The 26,771-nt window shown below is 42.5% G+C and overlaps 1 protein-coding gene across 2 annotated transcripts in view; it reads right to left on the bottom strand.

The window, feature by feature from the left end:
- GRB2 (growth factor receptor bound protein 2) overlaps positions 1 to 26,296 on the bottom strand; it is a 67,300-nt gene extending 41,004 nt beyond the window's left edge. The window contains exons 1-2 of one of the 2 annotated variants that reach the window (XM_036267835.1): positions 26,084 to 26,296; positions 19,526 to 19,740 (exon numbers count right to left, since the gene is read on the bottom strand). In XM_036267835.1, coding sequence (XP_036123728.1) covers positions 19,526 to 19,603 — 78 coding nt within the window. In that variant the 5' untranslated portion in view covers positions 19,604 to 19,740; positions 26,084 to 26,296. Of the gene's footprint in view, positions 1 to 19,525; positions 19,741 to 25,365; positions 25,385 to 26,083 lie in introns of those variants that run through there. The other variant, XM_036267836.1, reaches the window with a different exon arrangement.
- Between the last annotated feature and the right edge of the window lie 475 nt (positions 26,297 to 26,771).

The raw sequence follows: 26,771 nt of genomic DNA, 5'->3' as shown, positions 1-26,771 counted from the left end.
TGGATGTCTCCCAAGCACCTTAATCTTAACCATAACCACATGGAACTCATGATGTTCCAAAAAACTTCTATTTCCCACATTACCTTTCCCAGTTAATGGTCCCTACAGCCACCAAGCTGCCTTAGCCGAACTTCTTCCTTGCCCCTCCTCAAGTCTGGTTCCCTCATCATCCAGATACGTGTCCTCTTTAATTAGAATGTCTCTACATAGTGCCATGTCCTGATTGATTTCCCTTTCTGTACAACTTGCTGCAAAAATTTCTTTCCTAAAATATAATTCTAATGTTATTTCCATGTAACATCCCTCAATTATTTCCTACCCAGCCTTGGCCGGTGTGGCTCAGTTGGTTAGAGAGTCGTCCTGTGCACTGAAGGGTCTCAGGTTCGATTCCCAGTCAGAACACATACCTGGGCTGTGGTTTCGATCCCTGGTTGGGGCAGATACAGGAGACTATCAATCGATGTTTCTCTCTTACATTGATGCCCCCCCCCCACTTCTTCTCTAAAATCAATAAAAAAACATCCTTGGGTGAGGATTAAAAAAGAAAAATGAAGCCCAATACTTAGCCCAGCACATGAACTCCGTAATGATATAATTTCTGCCCACCTCTCCAACACCACTGCCATCTCCCCACAAAGACCACATTCTAACTATAGCAAAACTCCTTGCAGTTCCCCCCTCGCCTTCTGTTTTGCTCGTGCCTCTGCTCTCTGCCTGGAACGCCCTTCCCTCCGTATTTATTCACCCAGCCTTATCTCACTCTACAAAACTTGGCTGAATGACCCATCATGTATGAAATCTATCACCATTACTGCTCTTTTTAGGCTTGTACCTTGTACACTCCACTGTTGATAAATTGAAACTAATTGTATTACCATAGGGAGTATCCTCTTTTGTCCTTCACAAAGTAGGATCTGGTTCTATCATATCCCTATGTAGAGTAGACACTCAACACCTGTTTCAGGAATGAGTTCATCTCTCCTTTGATAAATAACTGAAATAACACATTGTACATTTATTAAGCATTTATCATGTGCCACAATCCAAGACAAATTAGGACTTTTCATCCTCACAAGTCCATAAACTGGATAGGTATTATTCCATTTTACGGATGAGGGATCTAAGGTCCATTCAAAGACGCCAGATAACTTGCCCAAGGAGAAACAGTTTATAAATGGAAGATGTAGGACTGGAGCTCAGGTCTGACCAATTCCAGAGTCCACGCTTGTAACCACTATGTATACTCCTAGCCACATGTTATTTGACACTGTCCTCAACAGACCTCCCAAAAAGTGTTGCCCGAATTGTTTTTGACCAATATTTCACAGAATCAATGACCTAGCTAGGTTTCTATTTGGGTTTTGTACTTTCTGGAGCTGAGGGAATGAAGTTACATCAGATGAAGAATACTATGGAGCCCAGCTGGTGTTGCTCAGTGGTTGAGCACTGACCCATGCACCAAGAGGTCACCCGTTCAATTCCCAGTCAGGGCACATGCCCAGGTTGTGGGCCCAATCCCCAGTATGGGGCATGCAAGAAGTCGGCCAATCGATGTTCTTTCTCATCGCTGTCTCTATCTCTCCCCTTCTCCCTTCCTCTTTTCTAAAACCATTAGAGAAAAATTTTAAAAAAGAAAAAAAAAAGAAGAGCCCTGGCCAGTTTGGCTCAGCAGTTAGAGCATCAGCCCGCAGACCAGAGAGTCCTGGGTTCAGTTCCTGCTAAGGCCACGTACCTCAGTTGCAGTTTGTCCCAGGCCCTGATTGGGGTTGTGTGAGTGGCAACCACTTGATGTGTCTCTCTCACATCGATGTTTTTCTCTCTCTCTCTCCCTCCCTCTTTCCCTCCAGCTCTATCTCAGGATAAATGCAAAAATGTCCTCAGGTGAGGATTTGAAAAAAAAAAGGGTATGGACAATGAGCTCAGAATAATAGAATTACCACACATACAAGTATTTGGTACCCAACCTTATCTTTCCATCCTACCTAGACAGAAAAATCCAGCCAACCAGAAAAGGTCGTTTTTTGAGTTCCATGTAGGAAAAGAAAAAAAATCTACCAAATACTTATTTACTCAGGTCAATCTTCAAAGGGAATTGCTCCTCTCATTCTTTGGAAAGCAGGGCAGTATGAAAACAATAACATTTTATAAAAATATTTTTAAAATTGATTTTTTAGAGAGAGAAAGAAAGAGAAACATTGATCAGCCGCCTCCTGCTGAGCCGGAAACCCGGGCATGTGCCCTAACTGGAAATCGAACCAGCAACCTCACTGCACCGAACGAGGCCCAACCAATTGAACCACACCAGCCAGGGCTATAAATACTTTTTATGTGTCAGTTTTTAGCCTAATACCCAAACTTTTGATGGCAGACCACGAAGAAAGAGAAAGATCAAACTAATCTTGTTTGCTCCTCGCCATCTTTATTTTTAGGACATTCCTTGGCAGTTCTAGTATCAAATGATTGCTATACTGAGCATATGTGAGCTTCACGAGCTGGCAGGTGTCTGACTCCAACCCTACTGCAGCTCCGTCTGCTGCCCACCCAGATGCCTCCATTCAAACTGGGAACAAGTCCACGAAACGGACAGAAGTTAAACGGCTCATCTTACACCAGATCTCCTACTGTTAGCTGTCTCAAAACAAAACCCAAAAACCTCTAAGTCAGAATCATTTAAATCTTCCTGGTCAGAACCTTATTACCAAAGAAATTCTAAATCTTACTTGAATGACTTGTAGTCTGTTGTAAGTAATGGTACAGAAAAATTACCGTTTTTTGTTGTTGTTTTTTTTGTTAATCCTTATCTGAGGGTATTTTCCCACTAATTCTCAAATAGAGTGGAAGAAGGGAAGGAGGGAGGGAGAGAGAGAGAGAAACATCAGTGTGAGAGAGACACATCAATTGGTTGCCTCCCGCACAGTCCCAGCTGGGACTAAGGATCGAACCTGCAACCCAGGTAACTTGCCCTTGACCGGAATCGAACCCGTGACCCTTTGGTCCGCAGGCCAGCACTCTAACCACTGAGCCAAACCAGCCAGTGCAATTACTGTTCTTTTACTCAGAATAAATCAGTTCTGCATTTTTCCCCCAATTTTTTTTCTAATTTTTACTAATTTATTTTTGAGTTCTGCAGTTTTAATAGAAGCAACACACAGTGAAAGTAGGAGGCACAGGCTATTCTGCTAAGATGTTGCTTTTACAACTGTGGTATAATGACTGACTGGTTTGACTTGAAAAGGAGCATCTGGTACCATCTATAACAAGGTGAAAGGTTCAAATCAAAGTACAATGGGACAGTGGGGGATAGAAATAATGAGCAAAAGAAAAGAAAAACCACCACCAGTACAATTAGTCTTTAAAAGAAAATAAAAGACAGTAACTGGAAACAATCATCAGTGGTTACCCAGAAGATGCTCAGAAGCACCAAAAAGATGATCAGAACCACTAGAACAATGGATCTCAATCAGCATGCTGCAGTCCAAACCAACAGTCCTCCCAAGTCTCCCTACTATGCAACCTGCCACATCTGTCTATGGAAATACAACTTTCAGTTATTTCTCCTTTTCACTTTCTTTCATATTCACATCTAATCAAGTCTTAGTTTTCTTTTAAAACATTTCTAAATATAATAAGAATGTCCACCTAAGCATTACTTAAAATAGTGGGGGGAGAGAAAACATTAAAACATTCTAAAATGCTCAACAGTGGTGGAATGGTTAAATAAATTATGGTCCATTCATATAATGAGATACTCTGCAGCTGTTACAAATGTTATTTACTAAGAGTTTATAATAGCATGGGTGGAGTAGACACTGAGCAGGAGCCCTGATCAAACCATATCTGATTTCTACCCAATCTCTGAATTTTTTTATTATTATAAGCCAACACCTACCTTTTATTGTTTAGACCATTGTGAGTAGCGTATTCTGTTATTTGTAAACAACAGTGGCTTAACACAATGGGAAACCATTTGTATTTTGAAAAAGGCAATTTCATATACAGTATGATCTTGATTTTTATTATGTTTTAATGTTATTATATAATCCTTACCCAAGAATATTTTTCCACTGATTTTTAGATAAGGAGGAAAGGTGAGCAACAGAGACAGAGACACACACACACAGAGAGAGAGAGAGAGATCAATATGAGAGAGACACATCAATTGATTGCCTCCTGCATGACCCCGACCAGGGCTGGGTATCAAACCTGCAACCCAGGTACATGCCCTTGACTGGGAATCGAACCTGCAACCCAGGTATGTGCCCTTGACTAGGAATCGAATCTGCAATCCTTTGGTCTTCAGGCTGACACTCTAACCATTGAGCCAAACTGGTCAGGCTATGATACTGACTTTTAAAGTGTCCAGCTAAGCTCAGTCAGTGTGGCTCAGTGATTGAGCGTGAACCCAAGCACCAAGACGTTGCCAGTTTGATTCCCAGTCAGGGCACTTACCCGGGTTGTAGGCCAAATCCCCAGTGGGGGGTATGCAGGAAGCAGCCAATCGATGTTCTCTCTTATTGATGCTTCTATCTCTCTTTCTCCCTCTTCCTTCCTCTCTCTCTAAAAAATCAATAAAGAAAAAAAAAATTTAAGTGTCCAGATAAAATTATTATTGGGGGGGCTGGGTGGAAGTAGGCAAAGGTGTGTGTGTGTGTGCATGTAGGGTGGAGGATATCTGCAATAGTGTTAACAATGAAAAAAAAAAAGATTAGGAAAGACAAAATATAAACAGTTATTATTTCTGGGCAGTGAACTGGGCTAGGTTTGGGTACTGATCAGGAACCATCATATATTTTTTAAATTACGAACAAGAGACTGCCAGATTGATCAGTCTTTGAAACTCACTCCATGTATACTCCAATCCTCTGTATTCTGCCACTTTAAATGCTGTTGTCTTTTTCTTCCTATCCAAGTCTTAGCCATTTAGAATCAGTGTGCTCTTACTTCCTACCTATAATCCCCAACAATTTCTTTCTCTGAATGTCTGATGCCTTCAACTGTCAATAGCAGCAACCATTATAATAACCACCTCATTTATTTGATCTTAGCCAAAAGGCCAAGAAGTGATGGACACTTACTATAATGCCAGCTACAATCCGACCACTTTGTTTTTACATTTGAACATAACTCTCTGCATGAGTCATTTCTACTCAACTAAATACTAAATTTTTGGAGGGCAGGAACTATTTTACATTTATGTTGAATTGCCTCAACACCTAGCATATTCTATTATAGGTTCTTAATATAGATTCTCTATATGAAGGAGGAAAAATAACTTTTAATAGAGTGTCAAAGGGCATGACCCCCCCCCCATACACACACACACAGATTAAGAACTACTGTAACAGTCAACAAATACTTATTAAATCAACTAAACAGATCACCAATAAAAGCCAAGGATTCCCAGTTAAAATAGCCAGTAATACATACCATTCAGCACTAGTGGAGAAACTTTTAGTCATATTGTAAGTGTACTATGAGGCTTTAGGAATCTCTGAGAGATAGTACTGATAAAATGGAGGCAAAAACAGAACTTTCCCTTAACAAGTGACAACACTGTAGTGGTCCCTCATTAGACTTGGGGAAGAGTGCCTGATTTTACCCTTCTGCCAGTAAATTAGCTGTGTAACCTAAAATCATTTTAACCCATCAAGGCCATATAAGCACAGCAGCATAATGGGACTAATAATGAACATAAAAGTAACACAAGATTTCAGTACTTGAGGGTCTTATCATTGAGAAGTGGGAATTCCCACTTGAATCTTTTATTTATAGGGCCACATCATTCTTATCATTAGCCACAAATAAAATTAAACTGTACTGTAAGCAATTTAGAAAATCACCAGCAATGGAATCTAGCATTTGCCACAAAGGGTCATAGTCCTATCCATTACTCTGTTTTGAGAGAGATAATGAAACAGGAATTGCCTACAGCAGTAAGTCTCAGGGGTGACTCAGGTTCTTCAGTATTAAGGCTGCTTCTTGCTGTGGAAGATGCAGAAAGAAGTTACTTTGTGATGAGTGAGTTGAGTCCTGTTGTTTACCTTATTAAGCAGTAGGCAGATTCTAATGTCCACAGTATTTTTAGTCAAACCTCTTCCTATGGTTTAGCATCCAACCCCCCCCCCCCCCGCCTTATTGACTTTACAGAGAGGAGGAGTGAGAGGGAGGGAGGGACAGAAACATCGATGAGACAGAACATTGACTGGTCACCTCCAGCATGCCCCACACCAGGGATCAGGCCCACAACCTGGGCATGTGCCCTGACCGGGAATCGAATCAGCAACCTCTTGGTGCATGGGTCAATGCTCAACCACTGAGCCACACGAGCTGGACAGCATTCAACCTCTTATCGTCCCCAATTAGCTAATTCCTAACCTTCCCATCTCTGATAATAGTTCAGTACCTCCCCAACCTCAAGGCCCTGGAACTTTCCGGCTCAACTGCATCTCTTGCCCAATGCATTTCTTCCCTTGTAACACTTTCTAGATTTTGACTCTTCTCCATTCCCACTAACTTATTTCATCGTCTTGTCTGCAACAAAGTGGCTTCCTATTTTATAATAAGTAACTATATACTTGCAGTTTTAAGTGCTTACATATTTCAATTAATTTAATCCTCACAACAATCTGAGGAGGTAAATACTATTACTATTCCCGTTTTTCCAGTGAGAAAATTTTGGCAAAAAGGAGTTAAAATAAAACTTGCCCAACATCACACTCATGGCAAACGGCGTAGCTGAAGTCTAAACCCAGATGGTCTGGCTCCAGCCTAGGCTCTTAATCCGTTTGCTGTATCTGACCGCTAGTGTTTCCTTACCTCAGTCTGCACTACTCAAAGTCATCTCTCTACTTCAAGTAAACACATCTTTGGTCAACTCACCGTTTCAGGACCTGTTAGAAAGTGCTGCTGTATCATCAACACAAATGCCTGCCTTCTGATCAGTCCACAGTTCGAATTCTGTACCAGATCAAATTATGCTCAAATGTCGGCTTCTCCGGTTGATTAGTTATGCAATTTTATACAAGCTAAACTAAGTATCTGTTAACACATTTAAAAATGCTTCTCGTGGAGCTGTTGAGGGGATTACAGAGCAGACGCAGTACCCAGAACAGAGCCCGCCTGGCTCCCAAGACTATATGAATTCATTTTCTTGTCCCACAGGAAAGCTTTACTTCAGAGCACGGGACCTCTGTGTTTCTACTCATGTTCACCCAAAGGCTCTGATTACTCGAATGGTAGCTACCACTTCATGTAGCATTTCCTAGTATCACGAGTCCAAAATTATTTAGTTGTAGTACACAATCACTACATCTAATTCTGTCTTACTCCAAATCTTCTAAATCAGCATTTAATCAGAAGATATAGTTCATATAACTGTCTTTACAAACTGTTCCATAGGTAAATAGAGCCTCACCAGCTCAACCCCAAGTTCCTAAGCAGACAAAAACTGTCCCCTTGGCACACACTTAGAAGCTGCTCTCTGACCTACAGCACAACATGAAAAGAAAAATCTTAGAAATGTACAATTAACTTCTGAACTGTGCAGGTCTACTTTTTTTTTTCCCCCTCACCCGAGGACATTTTTCCATTTTTTGTTCAGATAGAGTGGGAGAAAGAGAGAGGAAGAGAGAGAGAGACGTAGAGAGAGAGAGAAACATCGACATGAAAGGGACACATCGAGTGGCTGCCACCTGCATGACCAGCCAGGGCCGGGGACAAACTGCAACCGAGGTACGTGTCCTTAGCAGGAACCGAACCCGGGTCTCTCTGGACCGCAGGCCGACGCTCTAACCGCTGAGCCAAACTGGCCAGGGCCAAAGATGGAAAATTTTAAGAAGGCAAAGACAACAAACCATATGTTGGTTTTCCTATGTAGAAAGATTCTGATCAACCTTATGTTGAGAAAAACTCCAATTTATTCCTTTGCTTCTTCAGGCTCAACTGGTTAGTTACAATATAAGACTCCTGAGACAAAGACTGTGGGCTGGTATGAGCTAGGTCAAAGAATGACTGTCTGACTCTAGCCAACCAGCCTATTTAAGAATCGTACTGGTAGCCCAGCTGGTGTGGCTCAGTGGTTGAGTGTCAACCCATGCACCAAGAGGTCAACGATTTGACTCCTGGTCAAGGCACATGCCCAGGTTGTTGGCTCAATCCCCAGTGGGAGGCATGCAGGAGGTGGCCAATCGATGTTCTCTCTCATCGATGTTTCTATCTCTTTCTCCCTCTCCCTTCCCCTTTCTCTAAAATCAATCAATAAATAAAGAATTTTTAAAAAGAATGGCACCAGTCATGACAGAGATAGTGTTTAAAGAACTGACTCTAGTACACTCACAACTACTAGAAAAAAATAACTCAAAACGCATGTACTACTTGGCTTTCTGGGTAGCATTATTTAATCAACACATGAAGAGGCACGGACCACTCAAAATTAATGAAAGCTTAAAGCTTAAGTCAACTCATGAAGCCAATGGCTAAAGCCAGCATCTCTGGTAGGCCAGAGTTGCAAATTCATTATTTTTTGAGTGTCATATGGACAGAATGTTAACACAGGTCACTCATGTAACACTGTTCAAGCTCAAAGTTTATCACCAGTATGTACATTCCAAGAGCTGGCTTCTGTGGGCAAATTTAAAAAGAAAAATTAGTGCCTTGCTGACTGAAGCCCACTACTCAGGATCCAGAAGAACTGAAATGTCAGTCTATGAACAGATTTTCAGAAGCTTGTCAAAGCTGTCTGCATTACTTTCCTAGGAAGACTTTGCAGACGCTGAGTATTTGCGTCACTTGTTCGTTCTGATTTCAGTATCTTGTTCAGTATGGACCTGCTCCAGGTTGGCTACAGCTATGTTTGGCACCACAAGCATGCCACCAACCCTAACTGTGTGGCTAATAAGAGGTCAGAAAGCAACCCTGGAAATACAGGGACACAGGAAGAGTTCAAACAGTTGTTTTTAAGCATAGTGTTCTGGCAAAGCTTGAAAAACAAGAAGAAATTCTTCCCTGCAACCCACCTCATTTTTAGCAGCAACGTAAACTCGAGAGAACATCTGATAAGAAAAGACTCCTCTTCTCACAATCCAGGCCTCCATTCCTGTGATTTTTTTCCCCTTTGTTTTTCTTTTACACTTAAAGAATAAAGCACATATTTAGGAGAGAAAGCCCTATTGTTTAGAACCTCCTTCCATAAAGATATTTCTTAAGTGTATGGACCATTTGATGAAATAAAACTCAACCATGATTATGGATGGAATAAATGTCCAAAAACAAAAACCGGTGGAAATTGGAAATGTTTTTTGGACATTAACTGAAAAATAAAACCAACTGAGTAGTTTTCAGATCACATGCACACTAAAATATAATTATACTTTACAAAGACTCAAAGGAAAAGTAGCTAAGAAACCAAGGTGATGGCACAAGCCAAGGGAATAAAAAACAGCAACGAAAATTCAAGAGTTCCTATTTCTGTCCTATGTCTCCTAAATACAGTAAATGCAAAAACAGCTGAGGCAACATAAGAACCAAGCCTAACCTCTGATAAGGCAGTGGTGGGTAACAAAGACTATGCACTTGATTTATACTGAGCAGGATGAACCTGGTATGGGTTTCATTGCTTCCTCCGCTCCGGAGTGCAAATGCTGAGATATAGGAACCTACTGAGATCTGGAGAAACAGAAATACGCGGTGGCCAGAGGTACACAGAGGAGCTACAGGCAATGGAGGGGCACCTAAATGAGAGAAAAAGATTTCTGGAGTTTGGACTTGCTCTAAGAATGAGGGATGTAATGAGGCAAAAGTTATACCAGACAAAAGGAACAACACAACCGAAGACCAGAAGATGTGATAGTGTTCAGGGATCTATACTACTGAAAACTGATCAGATTTTGTTTAAATATAGCCAGGAAGGTTAACTGACCCATTATTTGACATTACTGGCAAAAATGTTCACCATTGAAACATTGTACAATTTTTCAGGTGAGGATAATAAATTGTGCAAAATTTTGGTGCCTGTTAACGCAAATAATAAAAATGACTTCACAATACGGGTAAGACTATGCCTAAGGTTATTTCCGTAAAACAGAACTCCAAAAAGACAATAATTATGGTTTTGCTGAATTCAGAGAAATGCTGCCTCTGCTCTCTGGACGTACCTCAGATGCTGCTGTCTGCACATTTTACTCAAGACCACATTACACATGCGATGACACAAGGACCCAAATTAGAAGAGTCAGCACTAGACTCAACGTCTGGGTCACCCAGTGGAGCTACTCTAGAGGCACTCTCTGGTCCTTCAATTTCCACTAGTGAAGACACTTGACGAGCTGGCAGCAGGTTCCCACGTATGTCTCTGCACAGGCTGGAGGTGGAAAAGGTACAGCGTCGTGAAGGAAGGGGTGTGGGAAATCACAGGTTCACAAAGAAAGGGAGTCGTGTAGACAGGGGAGCACCATGAGAAAGAAACTCCCACCTCAGTTCTACTAGTCCACACCAATATTTTACATTCCCACTACAACCCCAGTTTTGCCCAAGGGCCTCGTCTCCAAAGACCAGAGTAACTATCATGGTTTGCGATGAGAGAGGAACGTATGATTCCTGGAATTTCAAGGTGAAACCCCAAATACTTTAAACATAACAACAGCATTATTTGGGTGGTGCCATTCTATACATGGCTGTCCATAAAAACTTTCTGCAAAGATATAAATATCCTGTATCTGTGCTGTCCTATACAATAGCCACCAGCCACATGTAGCTAATGAGATCTTAAAATATGGCCAATGCAAGAACTGAATTTTTTTTTTAAATCCTCACCTGAGGATACTTTTTCCATTTATCTTCAGTCAGAGTGGGAGGGAGGGGGGGAAGGAGGGAGACAAAAAGAGAGAGAGAGAGACATCAATGTGAGAGAGAGACATTGATTGCCTTCCGCACAACGCCGGCCAGGGCCAGGGCCCGAACCACAACCAAGGTATGTGCCCTTGACTGAAATCGAACCCACGACTCTTTGGTCCGAGGGCTGACGCTCTAACTGCTGAGCCAAATCAGCCAGGGCTCATTAGTTGATTCTTGAATCGGGATCAAACCAGCAACACTGGTGTATGGGGACAACGCTCTAACCAACTGAGCTACCTGTCCAGGGCAAGTTCATGTTATTTTCAATTCATGGAAAGTTCTAGTTAAAACAAGTTGCACTTAAACACATGCTATTCAATATTTTGTACATGCAAATGTGTAGTAGAAACCTACTTCCATAAAGTTATTTCTTTAAATGGGGGTGGTGGTGTCAAGTCTGAGTTTGAAGACACTCAGCTAAAGTCTCTTATGAAATGTAAAAGAAGTGTCATAATTATTCTGAAATTCATGCATGTGCTATGCTATTATCAATATGGTTCACGTCTACTTTTATAACTGTCACGTACCCTGAAAGGCAATGACGCCTCCAAGTTTAAATGCTCTAGAACACCACCAACAACTCTTCAGAGCTGATGATACGCTTTGCTAATGTCAGAGATGGAAGTCTCAGCAAGTCAGGCATATCTAGATGGACAAAGCAGTCACGAGCATTTCTAATTTATCTTAGAAAACTCTTCAAGCCCTGGCCGGTTTGGCTCTATGGTAGAGCGTTGGCCTGTGGTCCAGAAAGACCTGGGTTCGGTTCCCGCTAAGGGCACGTACCTCGGTTGCAGTTTGTCCCCGGCCCTAATTGGGTCGTGCGGATGGCAACCACTCGATGAGTCCCTTTCACATCGATGTTTCTCTCTCTCTCTCTCCACTCCCACTCTATCTGAACAAAAAATAGAAAGTGTCCTCGGGTGAGGAGAAAAAAAAAAAGTAATTTTGAATCATTTTGAAAAAGGTCTCTAAGTTTTATGACACTGAGCATAGCCACAGTGAACTTGAACCTGAAAGTTTAAAAGCAGTTAAACCTCAGCCATTAAAAAACCAACCAACCAACCCCTGACTGGAGCACTTTAACTTCCTGGAATATCTGTTGAGGTAAAATAGATGCAAAATGTTAACCATTTATTATTTGAATATAACTTTGTTTCAATAAAACTGATAAAGTAATACAAAAGAATACATCCCCCCCAAAAAAGAGTAAAAATCACCTGAAATCCAGCCCCATGGAGATAACTTATCTTTCAGAGGACCATTCAGAAATCGTCTATGTATTTTTTTTTTCATTTATTGGTTTTATAAAGAGAGGAAGGGAGAGGGAGAGAGAGATAGAAACATGGATGACAGCGAACATCGATTGGCTGCCTCTTGCATGCCCCCCACTGGAGACGAGGCCCACAACCTGGGCATGTGCCCTGACGGGGAATTGAACCAGCGAACTCCTGGTGCATGGGTCCCTGCTGGTGCATGGGTCGACGCTTAACCACTGAGCCAAACCAGCCGGACATCGTGTATGTATTTAAAAAGCAAACAGAAATAGACAGCAATTTTCTCTAAATAGGCCCTCCCTCTAGTTTAACCTACCTGGGTATGAAAAGGCCCTGGTCTGGATCTGAATCCTAACGTGTGAACCTGGGCAAGTTACTTAACCTAAACCTTAGGTTCCTGATCAATAAAATGGGGATAATAGCATCTGCATTATAGGATTATTGTGAGGATTAAAAGGACATGCAAGTAAAATACTTAGCTTAGTACAAGGACATACTAAGCATTCAATGTACCAATTACATGCTTACTGTTTATTTTATTTTATTATTATTATTTTTTAATCCTCACCCGAGGATACTTTTCTATTTATCTTCAGGTACCGAAAGATGGAGGGAAAGGGAGAGAGAAACATCGACATGAGATGGACACATCAGCTGGCTGCCTCCTGCACGACCCTGACCTGGGCCGGGGATGAACCACAACGGAGGTACATGCTCTTGTCTGCAATCAAACCCGGGACTCACTGGTCTGTAGGCCGATGCTCTACCACTGAGCCAAACCAGCCAGGGCCATTGAGGCTCAGTAGTTAGAGCATCAGCCAGTGCACTAAAGGGCTGCAGGTTCAATTCATGATCAAGGGCATGTACCTGGGTTGCAGGTTCGCTCCCTGGCCCTGGTCCAGGTTGTGCGGGAAGCAACAAATTGATGTATCTCTCTCCCATCAATGTTTCTCTGTCTCTGTCTCTTTGTCTCTCTCCCCCTCCCTCCTTCCTTCCACTCTATCTAAAAATCAATGGAAAAATATCCTCAGGTGAGGATTTAATTAATTAATTAATTGTTGGCTGGTGTGGCTCAGTGATTGAGTGTTGACCTGTACACCAAAAGGTCACCAGTTCGATTCCAGGTCAGGGCACATGCCCAAGTTGTGGGCCGGATCCCCAGTGGGGGACATGCAGGAGGCGGCCAATCAATGTTCTCTCTCATCGACATTTCTGTTTCTCCCTATTACTCCTTTCCTCTCTCTTGAAAATCAATAACAAAAAAAAATTTAAAATAAATAAAATATAAAAGGGTCCATTTAACACTTCTCTGTGCAAGTATAGATAATATTCTGTGTTGATATAGATTTACATCAGCATTAACACCTTCACTGTATTCCATTTTAAAATACCATAATCTATTTATGTAGCATCCTACTAACTGGCTACTTAGGTTTTTCCTCCTTTAATATGGTTATTCCATAGATTGAAAGATGTCCTTTTTATAAATTTTAACATCTCTGAAATGTATCTTACAAAAGTGATATTCTATAATTTAATTGAAAATATATATTTTTTTCTAGGTGGCACACAGATTCATTGAAATCAACATCCTTATGTCTACATTTTTTTTAAAACTTAAGTATTTTTTTAGAAATCTTAAAAGTGGAATTGCCAGGTCATTTTATGTTCTGGTACATATCACCAAGCCACCATTCAGAAAGATTTTATTGGTACAAATCTCCACTGGCAGGAGGTGACAATACTAATTTCTCCACATCCTGGCCAACAGAGGGTAGAGGTCAATCTTTCGCATCTTTGCTAATCTGACAGGCAAGATGACCTCATTTTAATTTGTTTGTTTTGTTTTTCCATTTCTTTCATTACTGAAGTCAACTTACTTAGATAGTTTGTCCACTAAGTCCCTCACTTCCCATGCAGGCAAGTGAGCAAAGCAGGACTGCAGACCCCTTACATTTCCGGTTTACTCATTCTGATAGAGGGCGTTACCATACTGTGCAGGGAGCATCACAGCCAGACCTGAGCTCAAACCCCAACACTATCACTTACTAGATATGTGAACCACAGCAAGTTACTTAATTTTTTAGCTTGTTTCTGCAGTCATAAGATGGGACTAATTATACAAACCTTTTAGTGTCCCAAATTAGAAATAATGGCATATTATTTACTAACTGCATTACATATAGTAAATGCTCCATAAATGGTAGCTATAAAATAATGAGTTCAACTACCGTGGCTCACTAAGGTGAAACTTGAAAGACCCCAAAGGAACATTGTATTTCCTTACTCATTTCTTTCTCCAAACAGGGGACTGGTTTTTAGCCAGCCTCCCAAAAGGAGTCTTATGTAGGAACAGAAAGTTCATTCATTCTTAGCACCTATTTGGAAATAGTCCATCCAGATGACAGGGGGATAAATGAATATAATGAAAGGCAAACAAATTACCTGCTATAAAAGAACTCAAAGAGTCCTCATTCTCAAAAGAATAAATAAATGCAATCTTCTGGGCTTAATCAACAAGACTGATAAGGCCCAGGCCGGTTTGCTCACTGGTTAGAGCACTGGCCCTCTGACCAAAGAATCGAGGGTTCGATTCCTAATTAAGGGCACCGTACCTTGGGGTGTCAGGTTCAATCCCCAACCCCGTTCGGGGTGTTGCAGAAGGCAACCAACTAATGTGTCTCTACATTGATGTTTCTCTTTCTCTCTCTCCTCACGTTCCCACTCTATCTAAAAAACAAACAAGTGGAAAAATGTCCTCGGGTGAGGATTAAAAAAAGACTAATCAGAATTCTTATCAAAGGCAAAGAAAGGCTTCTATAAAGCATACTGATACTGGGACTTTACAACAGTGAAGAAAAAGCCCCAACCTCTTATTTTTTTAGGTTTGGTAATTTAAACACCTCAACTGGACTTGTGTACCAAAATCTAGCTGTTGTGAAAACTGGAACCCATCAAATCCTATTTTCTCAGAAGCATCCTCATGGGCATTCTTTTTTTTTTTCTATCCTCACTCAAGGACATTTTTCCAATTTTTGTTCAGGTAGAATGGGAGGGAGAAAGAGGAACAGGGAGAGGGAGGGGGAGAGAGAGAGAGAGAGAGAGAGAGAGAGAGAGAGAGAGAGAGAGAGAAATCGATGTGAAAGGGACACATTGAGTGGCTGCCACCCGCACGACCAACCAGGGCCGGGGACAAACTGCAACCGAGGTACGTGCCCTTAGCGGGAACCGAACCCGGGTCTCTCCGGACCGCAGGCCGACGCTCTAACCGCTGAGCCAAGCTGGCCAGGGCATCATGGGCATTCTTTTCTGTTATACAGGAGACTTATTCAAATGCCCCCAGCTGACAGGCAGAAATCCCATAGTTTTTCTTAGCCTCTCTCAAACCACCCTCATCCTTCATTCCTAGCTTTAACACCTATACAGTTACTTATCTCACAACCTGGTTACTGCAACCTTCCAGGCTAGGACTCCAGGCTCACCTCCCTGCAACCCATTACACTTTACACACAGAACACTTTTTCATCAGCTAAAAACCTTCAGAGACTTCTTAAGGACGAGATCAAACTCTTACGGAGTTTTTCTCATCTGACTCCAATTCTCTTATTTTCTACTATGTCACTCACAGACTATAGCCTTATTCTAGCATTCCTATCTCAAACAAAAGTACAGCCCGCCCCTTGCCTTCACCTACCCCAGCCTATTCATCTCACAGGGTCCAGTTCAAGGGACACTTCTTCTTCACAGCTTTCTGACTTCAGCTCTCACCTATCTCTTCCCTTCCTATTACCCTGGCAGTTACGAGGTGTAATACAACTTCAGGAATCTATTAAACACCAGTGCACTACGAAATATGAAGTTTGTGATCTTGCAGAGAACATTTAACCTCTGTGGGCCACCATTTCCTTACCTGTAAAGTGATGTCTAAATGAATAGATTTAAAAAGATCTTTTCCTGTTCTGAAAATCCTCTAATTTTACATACTTCCATGTACTGTTTCAGATATTAATCTCACTTCCTTATTTGATTTTAGAGTACCCAAAGGGAGAAAGGACATCTATTTCTTCCCCAACTCTCAAAGAAACTTATCACAGGATGTGGCTCAAGGAAATGCTCAGAAAATGTGACAGTGAAATAGGGACATCAGTGCTGAGATAGAAGACTTCAAAGATCTGAGTGTGAACCCAAGACCTAGTTCTAAAGCAGCTTGGGAAACTGGCACAGGTAGTTAGTGCTGGATGGAGAAGAGAACACCTAGATGCTCCACTACTGGCTCTCTTCTAGAGTCTGAAGGTCTGCCTTGGTGAAAAAGAAGCCAATTCTAGAATGGAATGAGCACAGATTTGAAGTTATGTGTCCATAAGCCTCTAAATGGCAGATACAGCATTTAGTGAGTTCAGAAATTTATATGCTCTAGTATTCAGGGGCCCTGTTCAGTGGAGAACTCCTGGGACTACCCCAAGCCTATCCTACAACGGTGGGGAAATTTAGGTTCAGCTCAGCCATGCAAGGCCTGAAACCTGCAACATAAGAGCAGTTCCTCCCATTTCTATGCCCCAGTGCCCTCAAGAAAAAAAACAAGCTTTTATATGAAGGAAAGTAACAAAGGCAGGTATATTGAAGCATTCAATTCTATTTTACGCTTCCAGTAAAATGTCTTCAGTTTTCTCTCTTTTCTCAGGGCAGTACAAGTCACTGTGTAGATAGAAAGTAAGGAAGTGGTCTGCTGGAGGACGGGAATTAACAGTAACCAAAAGTTAGCCAAGAACTCAAGACAGTGAGGGGATGCACTCCTTCCAAATTCTAGTCAGAGAGGACTAAGCCCCTTTCTATTTTATTATATTCAAATAAAATGTATTAATACCAACATGCATATGCCCCCTTTATCAAGGGAGGGCAAATATACCCCTATTTTAATCAAGTTAAACTGGTCAATGCTATTCCAGCCACTTCTAAACATGTGTTGGCTCACAACTAAGATCCTAAAGAGTTATCAAATCAAAGCCACTCAAATGAAGCCAGTTACCTCTTGAATAATCAAATGAAGAAAACACTTTTTTTTTTACACTAACAGCTAACACAAAGCACCGTCCCTCATGGCCCTCCTCTTCACTCAGCTGTTTCACAGAATCATGAGACAAAGGGCAACTACTGTATCATCACTCCCCCCACCCCTTTTTTTTTGGAGTAAAGCCACAAGATTACTAACAAACAGCTAATGGCCACCATTCAAAAGCAATAATGGCATTATGACTTCATATGCCAGTTATCTACCAAATTGGAAAGAACCAAATATATGTATTTTTCTCTCCCCAGAGAAAATCTGAAAGTAAATGGGAGCACTCTGATTCACTTTCTCTCCCATCATGAAAATTTCTGGGGGAATGTTAAACAGTATCACCTTCTCTAATTATAGGGTGAGAAGAGAAAGATTTTGTACTTGTTCAAGAGGTTACCAATTTAAGTTGGAAAACTTACATAAAATGTTCATGGTCTAGAAAAAACTTCAGTGATAGTAAACATGGAAAGTTCTTGTCTAAAAATTCTTAAAAATAGTACTCAAATCCTCATTTTGTTTTACTTTGTTGCTTTAGTGCTAAATATGCAATAGGATAAACAGAGAAAAATATAAACTACCAGCCTTCGTTCAAGTTTATAGAGTGTTTAACAGAGAAATCAATATGTATTTTATTTGTTTGTTCATTTTTTTGTAGTATGTGCCCCTAGTGGGAACCGAACCCGGACTCTCTGGTCCACAGGCCAACGCTCAACCAATGAACCAAACTGGTCAGGGCCAGTATGTACTTTAAAAAAACAAAAACAAAAAACTTGGTCCCAAAGGGTTTTATACAGGCTACAAATGTGGGTACTTGAGTAGCCAATCTTACGATATCGCTAGCAGGTCATCTGCTAAAAATCAGTGATTACCTATGAAAACATCAAATGACCCTCTCTATACATCAACGATATGAAGTAATTTAGCAGTCAAGTTATACCTGCTCTGATTTCTAGCTCTCTGAGAAAACAGAACCAGAAGACATATATCACTCTAAAACATATAGCTGGTTTTGTTCGCTTTCTGACAATTTTGTGCTGATTTTGAAAATAGCCTCAAAAAGCTTGGTATCACAATAACAACTTTGAATAGAAAACAGTTTCCTTCTCCTTAAAGGGCTCTTCCGTATCACCTTTTATGAAGTATAACCTACATGTTTAACATTAAACTACTATGCACTAACTTCAGAGAACTCTATGCCTCTGGCAATGAGAACAACATGGTAACTCTCCACAGGTCTGCGTAACTTAAAACAAATAACTCGTCCTTTAAAAAAGGATCATATTTCTACATTTCCACTTTCTTTCTCATTGTAAAATTCTAATAATTTCATTCAGGGATAGTCAACAAATGGTAGTAAATTCCAGCAATCAAGCTAAGGCTCAGAGAAAATAAAGTCAAAACTTGAGACACAGTGAATGTGCAAACACAAAAGTTCAAGTTTTCCTCATTTAGAGTTGACACTATTCGATAACACCCACCCTTGTAAAAAATAAATTACATATCCAAAAGGGCAAGCTGCTCAGCCAACTGGGTAAACAACATAATTAACATGTGCCAGGTGGAAAGTGAATGGTCATGTAAATAGTGGGGCTCAAAATGAGCTGCAAACTGTAAAGAAGCGTATTTTTTTCTAAACTGTCAGCAGGTTTCTTTTGTACAATTAGAGTTTAATATGTGGTAATTGCTCCTCAAGTTTCTTCTAAGAATACAGAAATTTGACTTGTATAAAGCAAACTGAACCTTATTATTTAGAACTCCATTAATTTTTCAAAAAGAATAAAGATACATTGAGTTCTTAAATGAGTTTTGACATGTATTTCTAATTACCTCTCTAAACTAGGGGAAATTAACTGACTAGAATCACATTCCAGAATGCAAAAATCTTTTGACTATGTAAAATAAGACTAATTGAGTGCTTTTACATAAATACTTCAAGTTTAGGTCTTTCAAAACATCCTCTAATTTTTTAATAAAACTCTCCAAGGTAAATCAACCTACTTCCTTACTACAGTCTTATTGCTTTGACTTTACTTGAAATAGTACCAATATCAACAAGCAAAAAGAAATACTCGAGGCATTCACACAAAGGCAGTTAAAGACCATACATCATGCACACCACCCTCTTAAGTCATATTTAATGTTCTACTCAGCGTCCATCTCAGCTATCCAGACCTCACCCGGCAGAAAATGTTAGAAGTGGGCAATGGAAAGGGAGCACGGCTTCTCTGTGTGTTATGGGCAAAAGAAGGTGAGTGAGTACAAGGGGAGGCCATCTCAGCATTGACTTGGCATCAACACTTACCTTGAGAATGTCCCCTCTTTTGAAGCTCAGCTCGTCGTCTGCAGTGGCTTTGAAGTCATATTTGGCGATGGCTTCCATTCTGAGCGCTGCTCAGTGCTCAGCAGCCTGAAGCAGGGGGAAGGGAGTCTTCCCTGCTGAAGCAACCCCGCGCTCTGGGCTCAGCCTCCCCTCTCTTCTGGGACTGGCTCCGGCACACCAGGACACACAATGCCACCCTGAATCAGAAGACGGATGATTGAGAGAAGTGGCCAGATCGAAGGCAGCCCCGCCCTGCCAATCGGCCTGCTGTCCCAGCCCCCACGCCCCCTGGCTCGGCTGGCTCAACCCTCCTCCCTCCCTTCCAAGCAAGAGCCCTGATCTCCTTCCTCTTTTCAGCCTCAAGCCCAGGCGACTGACAGGCCCGCCGGCCAATGGTGGCAGCTGCTCGAGCTATTTCAGAGTATACTTCCTCTTCCTTCCCACTGGGTGTGCGCGGTGTGCAGGAACCGGCTGGAGTCCCTTTAGGTCTCCACCTTTCCTCCCTCGCCCCCTTCACGCTCTTCTTCAGGCATGAAATGCAGTACACTGAGAGAAGGCCTCCCCCGGGGGATGGCACCCTACTTTTCTCAGTTTAATAGGCCTACCTCCCTCCTTTCCCCCTGCCAACCTTAATGCTTTTCTGAAAATGCTATCCAATCAAAAGCAAGCAATGCACACTTTGGTCCTGGGCTGTTTCTAACTCTTCTCAGAAACTAAACCTTGGTCTGCTCCTTGGGAAAGTGAACACAGATCTATTTTTCTATTCAATTTACTACTCTGAGCACAGGGCACCAGAAAAGAAGGTCCAGCTCAGCCTTTTGCTGGTGGATCTTTTGCTACTCTTGCAATAAGGCCCCTCTTCCCTGAAGACCCCCAAGACTTTGGGGTCCCCAAGAGCCCTTGAAATAGATGTCCAAGGTTCAGTATTATAGAAGCAGCCTCCACATTATTTCTAACTAGCCTAAGGAACAAAGCTGAAGTCCTAATCTACACCTGAAAGAAATCCCTATTTCAGAATGAGCTGCCAGATACTGTGTCTGGGAAAAGAAAGTGCAGGAAAATGGTGCCAGGAAGTCAAACAGAAGTCTCTCACAGTTACCCGAGAACAGCTACTTTGCTCAGAGCCACAGGAGTACTAACTAAACTGATCCAAACTGCACTGTGCAGGTGAAGAGGCTGTACTAACCCTCTGGTAGTGTACCAGGTGATGGGGAGCTGTGTGGCACCACAGACAATCAATCACTGCTGGAGTCTCCAGCCCTGAATATGGGATACAACCTAGAACTTTGAAGAACTAATGGAAAATAAAGCCCATTCTTGTTCCATCAGTCACTGTTTTCATACAGGCTAAATAAAAGCAGCAAACAGCAGGAACACTGGCAGAATGGGGACAGATTATTTATAGTGACACTCTTCTTGGATAATTACCACCTAGCAGAGAACTCATTTGAAGGGCACGAGTGATTATTATCCTTTTGTTCTAAAGTTAACAAGTGGGGCATTAATCAAGCCTAGCTGCAAATGGACTAAGCGGTATACCAGCTGGGAATATTAAGATGAAAGGCAAATGAGTATTACCAAGGAGAAAAGAAATCACCTGGTAATAAAAGGTCCTTCAGTCAAATTCTAATAGCCAAACACTCTACTGTAGGTAAACTAATAAACTAAACCAACGTTGATTCTATCAGGCCAGACCTAGGATATATCCTATGTGGCACAGGACCAAAGAGAGGAAAAAGAGCATTCTATCAAATAAAAAAACTACAAAGATTAGTCTCAGCCCTGGCCGGTTTGGCTCAGCGGTTAGAGCGTCGACCTGCGGTCCGGAGAGACCCGGGTTCGGTTTCCGCTAAGGGCACGTACTTCGGTTGCAGTTTGTCCCCGGCCCTGGTTGGTCGTGCGGGTGGCAGCCACTCGATGTGTCCCTTTCACATCGATGTTTCTCTCTCTCTCTCTCTCTCTCTCTCTCTCTTCCTCTCTCTCCCTCCCACTCTATCTGTACAAAAAATGGAGAAATGTCCTCGGGTGAGGATTAAAAAAAAAAAAAAAAAAAAAGATTAGTCTCAAAGTATTTCTTTTTGTGTGTCTTCAAAAACCCTTTACTTATAACCTCTGCAATTTCTTTTTTTTTTTTAATCCTCACCCGAGGATATTTTTCCATTTTTTGTACAGATAGAGTGGGAGGGAGGGAGAGGAAGGGAGAGACAGACAGAAACATCGACGTGAAGGGACACATCGAGTGGCTGCCACCCGCATGACCAACCAGGGCCGGGGACAAACTGCAACCGAAGTACGTGCCCTTAGCGGGAACCGAACCCGGGTCTCTCCAGACCGCAGGCCGACGCTCTAACCGCTGAGCCAAACTGGCCAGGGCATAACCTCTGCAATTTCTTTATCAAACTAAACCAAGCACAATCAATACTTCTGTGCCAAAAAGCATCTCATAGAGAAAACTTGAAGATATCAGCTTAGTAGGCTATCCACAGAAAAGAGTACATAGTCCAAAGGAATTCAAAAGTGTGTGTTTCATTAAAGACAGAAAAAATTCTATCACATACCCAGCACTAATTACTAAAAGGAAGAAATCTGAAACATAATTGTATAAATGATTTCAATAGAGTAGATGTTGCTGTTCATTTCCCAAGAAAATGGGTTGGGCGTACACTCAACCCTGAAGCCTAATGAGAGTATGTCTCAATTGTTCCCAGCACACACCTCCACAGCGGATCCCAAGCAGTGAATTTTAAGAAGGCAAGTGCAGCTTGAATTGTTCATTTTAAGATATATTATAAAATTTTAAAAAATGAAGAGTCCTGGCTGGTTTGGTTCAGCAGTTAGAGCGTCAGCCCACAGACCAGAGTCTTGGATTTGATTCCAGTCAAGGGCACGTACCTTGGTTGAGGTTCAGTCCCCAACCCTGGTCGGGATCGTGCAGGAGGCAACCAATTGGTATCTCTCTCACATTGACGTTTCTCTCTCTCTCTCTCTCTCTCTCTCTCTCTCTCTCTCTCTCTCTCTCTTTCTCTCTCCCTCCCTCCCTCCCTTCCTCATACTCTATCTGAAGATAAATGGAAAAATATCCTTAGGTGAGTATTTAAAAAAAGAAAAATTACAATTTACCCCCATTTCTATAGGGGAAAATAATATATATCAGTGTGTGGCTAAAGAAAAAATTCAAAAGGATAACAATGATTATCTCTGGGAGAGAGATCACAGGATGTTTTACTTTCTACTCTATACACCTCAATTATATTTTTAGTTTTTACTATAGGCATTTACTACTTTTATGGTTAGAAAAAACAAAAAACACACCCAACCGGCGTGGTTCAGTGGTTAAGTGTCGACCCATGCACCAGGAGGTCACCGGTTAGATTCCTGGTCAGGGCACATGCCCAGATTGTGGGTCCGATCCCCAGTGGAGGGCACACAGGAGGTGGGCAATCAATGCTTTCTTTGTTAGATGATTCTATCACTCTCTTCTTCTCCCTTCCTCTCTAAAAACCAGTAAGAAAAAAAAAATTTTTTTTAAAGAAAAACAAATACCAAAATCTTACTGATGCTCTGGAGTTAGGTCTGGATTCAACTGTTCCTTTATCGCTTACTAACTGCGTTGAGTGACACCTGAGAAATAAATGATATTCTCTAATCCCTTGTATCCTCAGAAAATGGAAATAACAGCATCTATCTCATAAGGCCATTTTGATTACTAAAAGAGACAGCATCTGTGAAGGCCTTAGCAGAGTCTCTGGCATAAAGTGCTAACAGGTGTTAACCAGCATCACCAGTCCCTTTTGAAATCATCAGTCCACGTTTTCACAGTAATCTAGAACTTCTATCTACATACAGACTGTCTGATAGACAAAGTAACAGTCCTATTAAATATAACTTTAAAATTAAATTGCTCCACATCACAGTCTTAACAAAGCTCAAATATTTACACATAAAAACTAATCACATCTATATCACTTATTCCATTAGGCTTTTAAATATTCCCTCTGTATACACAGAAAAGTATAATTTTAAGTTTAGTAATTTAAAGCCACACTCCAGTCTCATTATTTTATGGCTGTATTCTGTAACAACAGTTTTGGTCCTTGGACCAGCTGCATCAAAATCACCCCATTCAGGAGACTGACTCACTGTGGGGTGCCTTCTGGAGTTCTGCAATGTAGTGGCCTTAGGCCCCGAACCAGGTAATTCTTATGCCTGCTACATTTTAAGAATCACTGCTGTACTACTATAAGGGTGCCTAAACCCGATTTTAAACTTTGCATTCCAGATAATGCATTACAACGTCTTTGCATAAAATATAAATCATGCATATTCACTTGGCACAACTGGGAAAAAGCCAACTTGGGCAAAGAAAGCCAAAGACTCTCAGTAGTCACTCAGTAATGTCAGAAAAGTTCTGAATTAAGCAAGTAACTATTAATTTCTCTCAGGAGAGCATGGTGGGTCTCTATTCTGTATTACTTCATTTCTCCAAAATCTATCACTCTTCTGCTCTAGGTAACAATTAGAACTGCTGCTACACAACATGCAATTTGATAATAAGACTTACTGAGAAAAATCTCTAAGTACTATCAACCAGTAGTGTCTAAAACCTAGTAATTCCTCACATCTGAATACACTTGCTGAGGAAGAGAACAGCCTCAAGCATTCAAATGCTTGCTTTTAGTATTAAAGAAAGCTGATTAAAAGAATGAACTTTTTTTATTTTGGAATTCAGAAAATTTTGAACAAGGGAAGGGGCAGCAGAACAAAGTTGTTTTCTGTCAAAAAATACCCCCAACAATAATAACAAAGACTGATTCTAACAGATACAGGAAAAGATGCCTAATATTTAAAAGCCTGGTAAAGTACACGTGAAACTAATATAATATTGTACATCAACTATAATTCTAAAATAAACTTTAAAATCGTTTTTTAAAAGCCTGGTTAAAAAAATTAGTACTATTACAATGGGCAAACTCTAACTGATCAAAGGCCTAAATAAATTCTATTCCCTTAATGTTTCATGTTATCTTAATTCTATTGTAATATAGGTCTATGGTTGGTTTTCGTTTTTTACCTTAACCACCCCCACTAAAAACCAGAGAGAAGCCATATAAGCCCAGAGTGACACAATCTTCCTTACTAATATAAGAGACGTACTAAGAAAAGCATTAGCGGGCACAAAAGCATGATCTTAAAATGAAGAAAACTCAAACACAAATGAGGCAAGCAAGCTATGCTCCTGACCTAGAGGCAGTATTGATTACTTACGGATGAATTCAACCCTTTGAGCCTCCCAGTTCCCAGGGGGAGAACTTAAGTCTCACATAGCTCTCTAGCAACCCTTCTGGCTGACTGAAGGAACACAGTGGACGCTTAAAAGTAAAGCATAAAGCAGGCAAGGGGGTCTCTTCTCGGAAGAGAAAACCGAATTTTTAAATGAAGGAGAAAACGAACTGCGCAAGGAGCAGAAACCTCGAAAAATTATGCCAGAGTGGGGACAACAGGGAAGAAGGGGAAGTAGATCAGAAAAAAGGCTGGGGGGGGGGGGGGGCAAATGACTTGCATTACACAAGCAAGCATTTAGTGCCCGCAGTGGAATGGAGAGAAGTAGACAGAGAGGAAAGGCAACAACTGGAGAAGTACACAGTGAAAAGGAGACAAGAAAGCCAAAGAGACCAATGCTAACTTCTCTCGTGTGTCTTCTCAACTCTCTTCTGACTGTCAACGGTACCAACAGACCTCGAGTGCACTTCATTCAGCTACTCTGCAAATTGTACAGGTCTGAAGCCAGCTTAGAATAACTCCCCAAACAAGCGGTAACTTACATGGCTGACGATCCTACAGGGAGAGCGCTACCAATGGAAAACACCGGTGCTTCCCTCTCCTCGCTCACTGAAATCTTTCCTCAGGGCATTCCAACCACTGCTGCTTATTTTTCTTGACAAATATTTTTCAGACAGCCGTTCACAAGGGGGGGCAGGGGGAGGTGAGCCCAGAAGTAAAAGCATCTCGACTGGCTCCGGCAGCAGACGATCTAACTCCCGGTATTAGCAGGGTCGGTGCGTTCCCTCCCGAAATTCGGCCCCAATACACCAGGAGACGGTGACGTGGTGGCCTTGCAGGTCGAAAGAGCATCTATCACCACATCTGCAGCCCGCAGAGAATCCCCCGCCTCCGGGCCAAGTCAGACTGACTCACAGGATGAGTAGCCTGTGCTCTGGGGCTTCTCCCGGGCTCCTTTTGCGCAAACCCTCCTGAAGAAGGCATACAATTTAACTAGGAGCCCCCTGCCTTTAGCTCCGGGGCTCTGTCCCGAGCCAAGGGCCGGGGAAGGCCAGTCCCCGGGAAGGAAGCGCCCCAAAAGAGGAAACATGGAGCCTGGAGCCCCGGAGACTCCGCTCCTGCCCTGGGCCTCGCCGCCCCGACCCCCAGCCCCGCGGCCCTCGGTAGGCTGGGCCAGGTCCCTGCGGGCCGACTCCCCCTCCGGAGCGGGGTTGTAAGAGGCACCGGAGCAGCGCCGCCGCCGCCGCCGGCCCCACTCACCGTGGCGCAGCTGCTCCGCTCCGCACCCGGCCGGCCCCTCCACAGCGGTGTGAGCGGCCGCCGACCCCGCTGCTGCTCTCCGAGGGCAGCGCCTACTCCCGCCGCTGTCACCACCACAATCGCCGTCGCCGTCGCCGCCGTCGCCGCCGCCGCCGCCCGGTCGCAGAAGCAGTGCAGCCGCCTCGCTTCCGCTCCTCGTTCGGGTCCCGCGAGAACTTCCCTGCCCCGCCCCACTCCGCCCCCGCGAGACTTCCCCCGGCGGAAAGGCCCAGAGCGCATGCGCTCCTCCGAAGCCGGGCTACAGCAGGTAGACCTTCTAGGTGCCGGGCGCGTGCGCCAGACCGCCGGCCGCAGGTGGCACTCACACGGCTCCGCCTCGGGTCGCCGTAACCCGCTCGCTGCCGGAGCGGGTGAATTATAGCACCACCCCAGGAAATATGCACAGTCGAATCACTTCCTTTACCCTTCCACCAAACCTAGGCAATTGGGGAGTCGGAGGAGAATGTCCCTCCAGCATGAAGCACCCCAAATAGAGGGCGCGGTCTTGAACTATTTGAGAATCTGGTCCAAACTCTGCAGTGTTAGACGAATTAACAGATTTCACTTGTTCCTTGATTGAATCAAGTGCCTCATGTAGGCTAAGCACGGTGCTAGATAGAAGGTACAAGAACTAACAGAAACCCTGGCC

The sequence above is a fragment of the Molossus molossus genome, unplaced genomic scaffold, assembly GCF_014108415.1.
Source record: "Molossus molossus isolate mMolMol1 unplaced genomic scaffold, mMolMol1.p scaffold_m16_p_19, whole genome shotgun sequence".
Taxonomy (NCBI): domain Eukaryota; kingdom Metazoa; phylum Chordata; class Mammalia; order Chiroptera; family Molossidae; genus Molossus; species Molossus molossus.
Note: the sequence above shows the minus strand (reverse complement) of the source record. Positions and strands in the feature narration are given on the sequence as shown.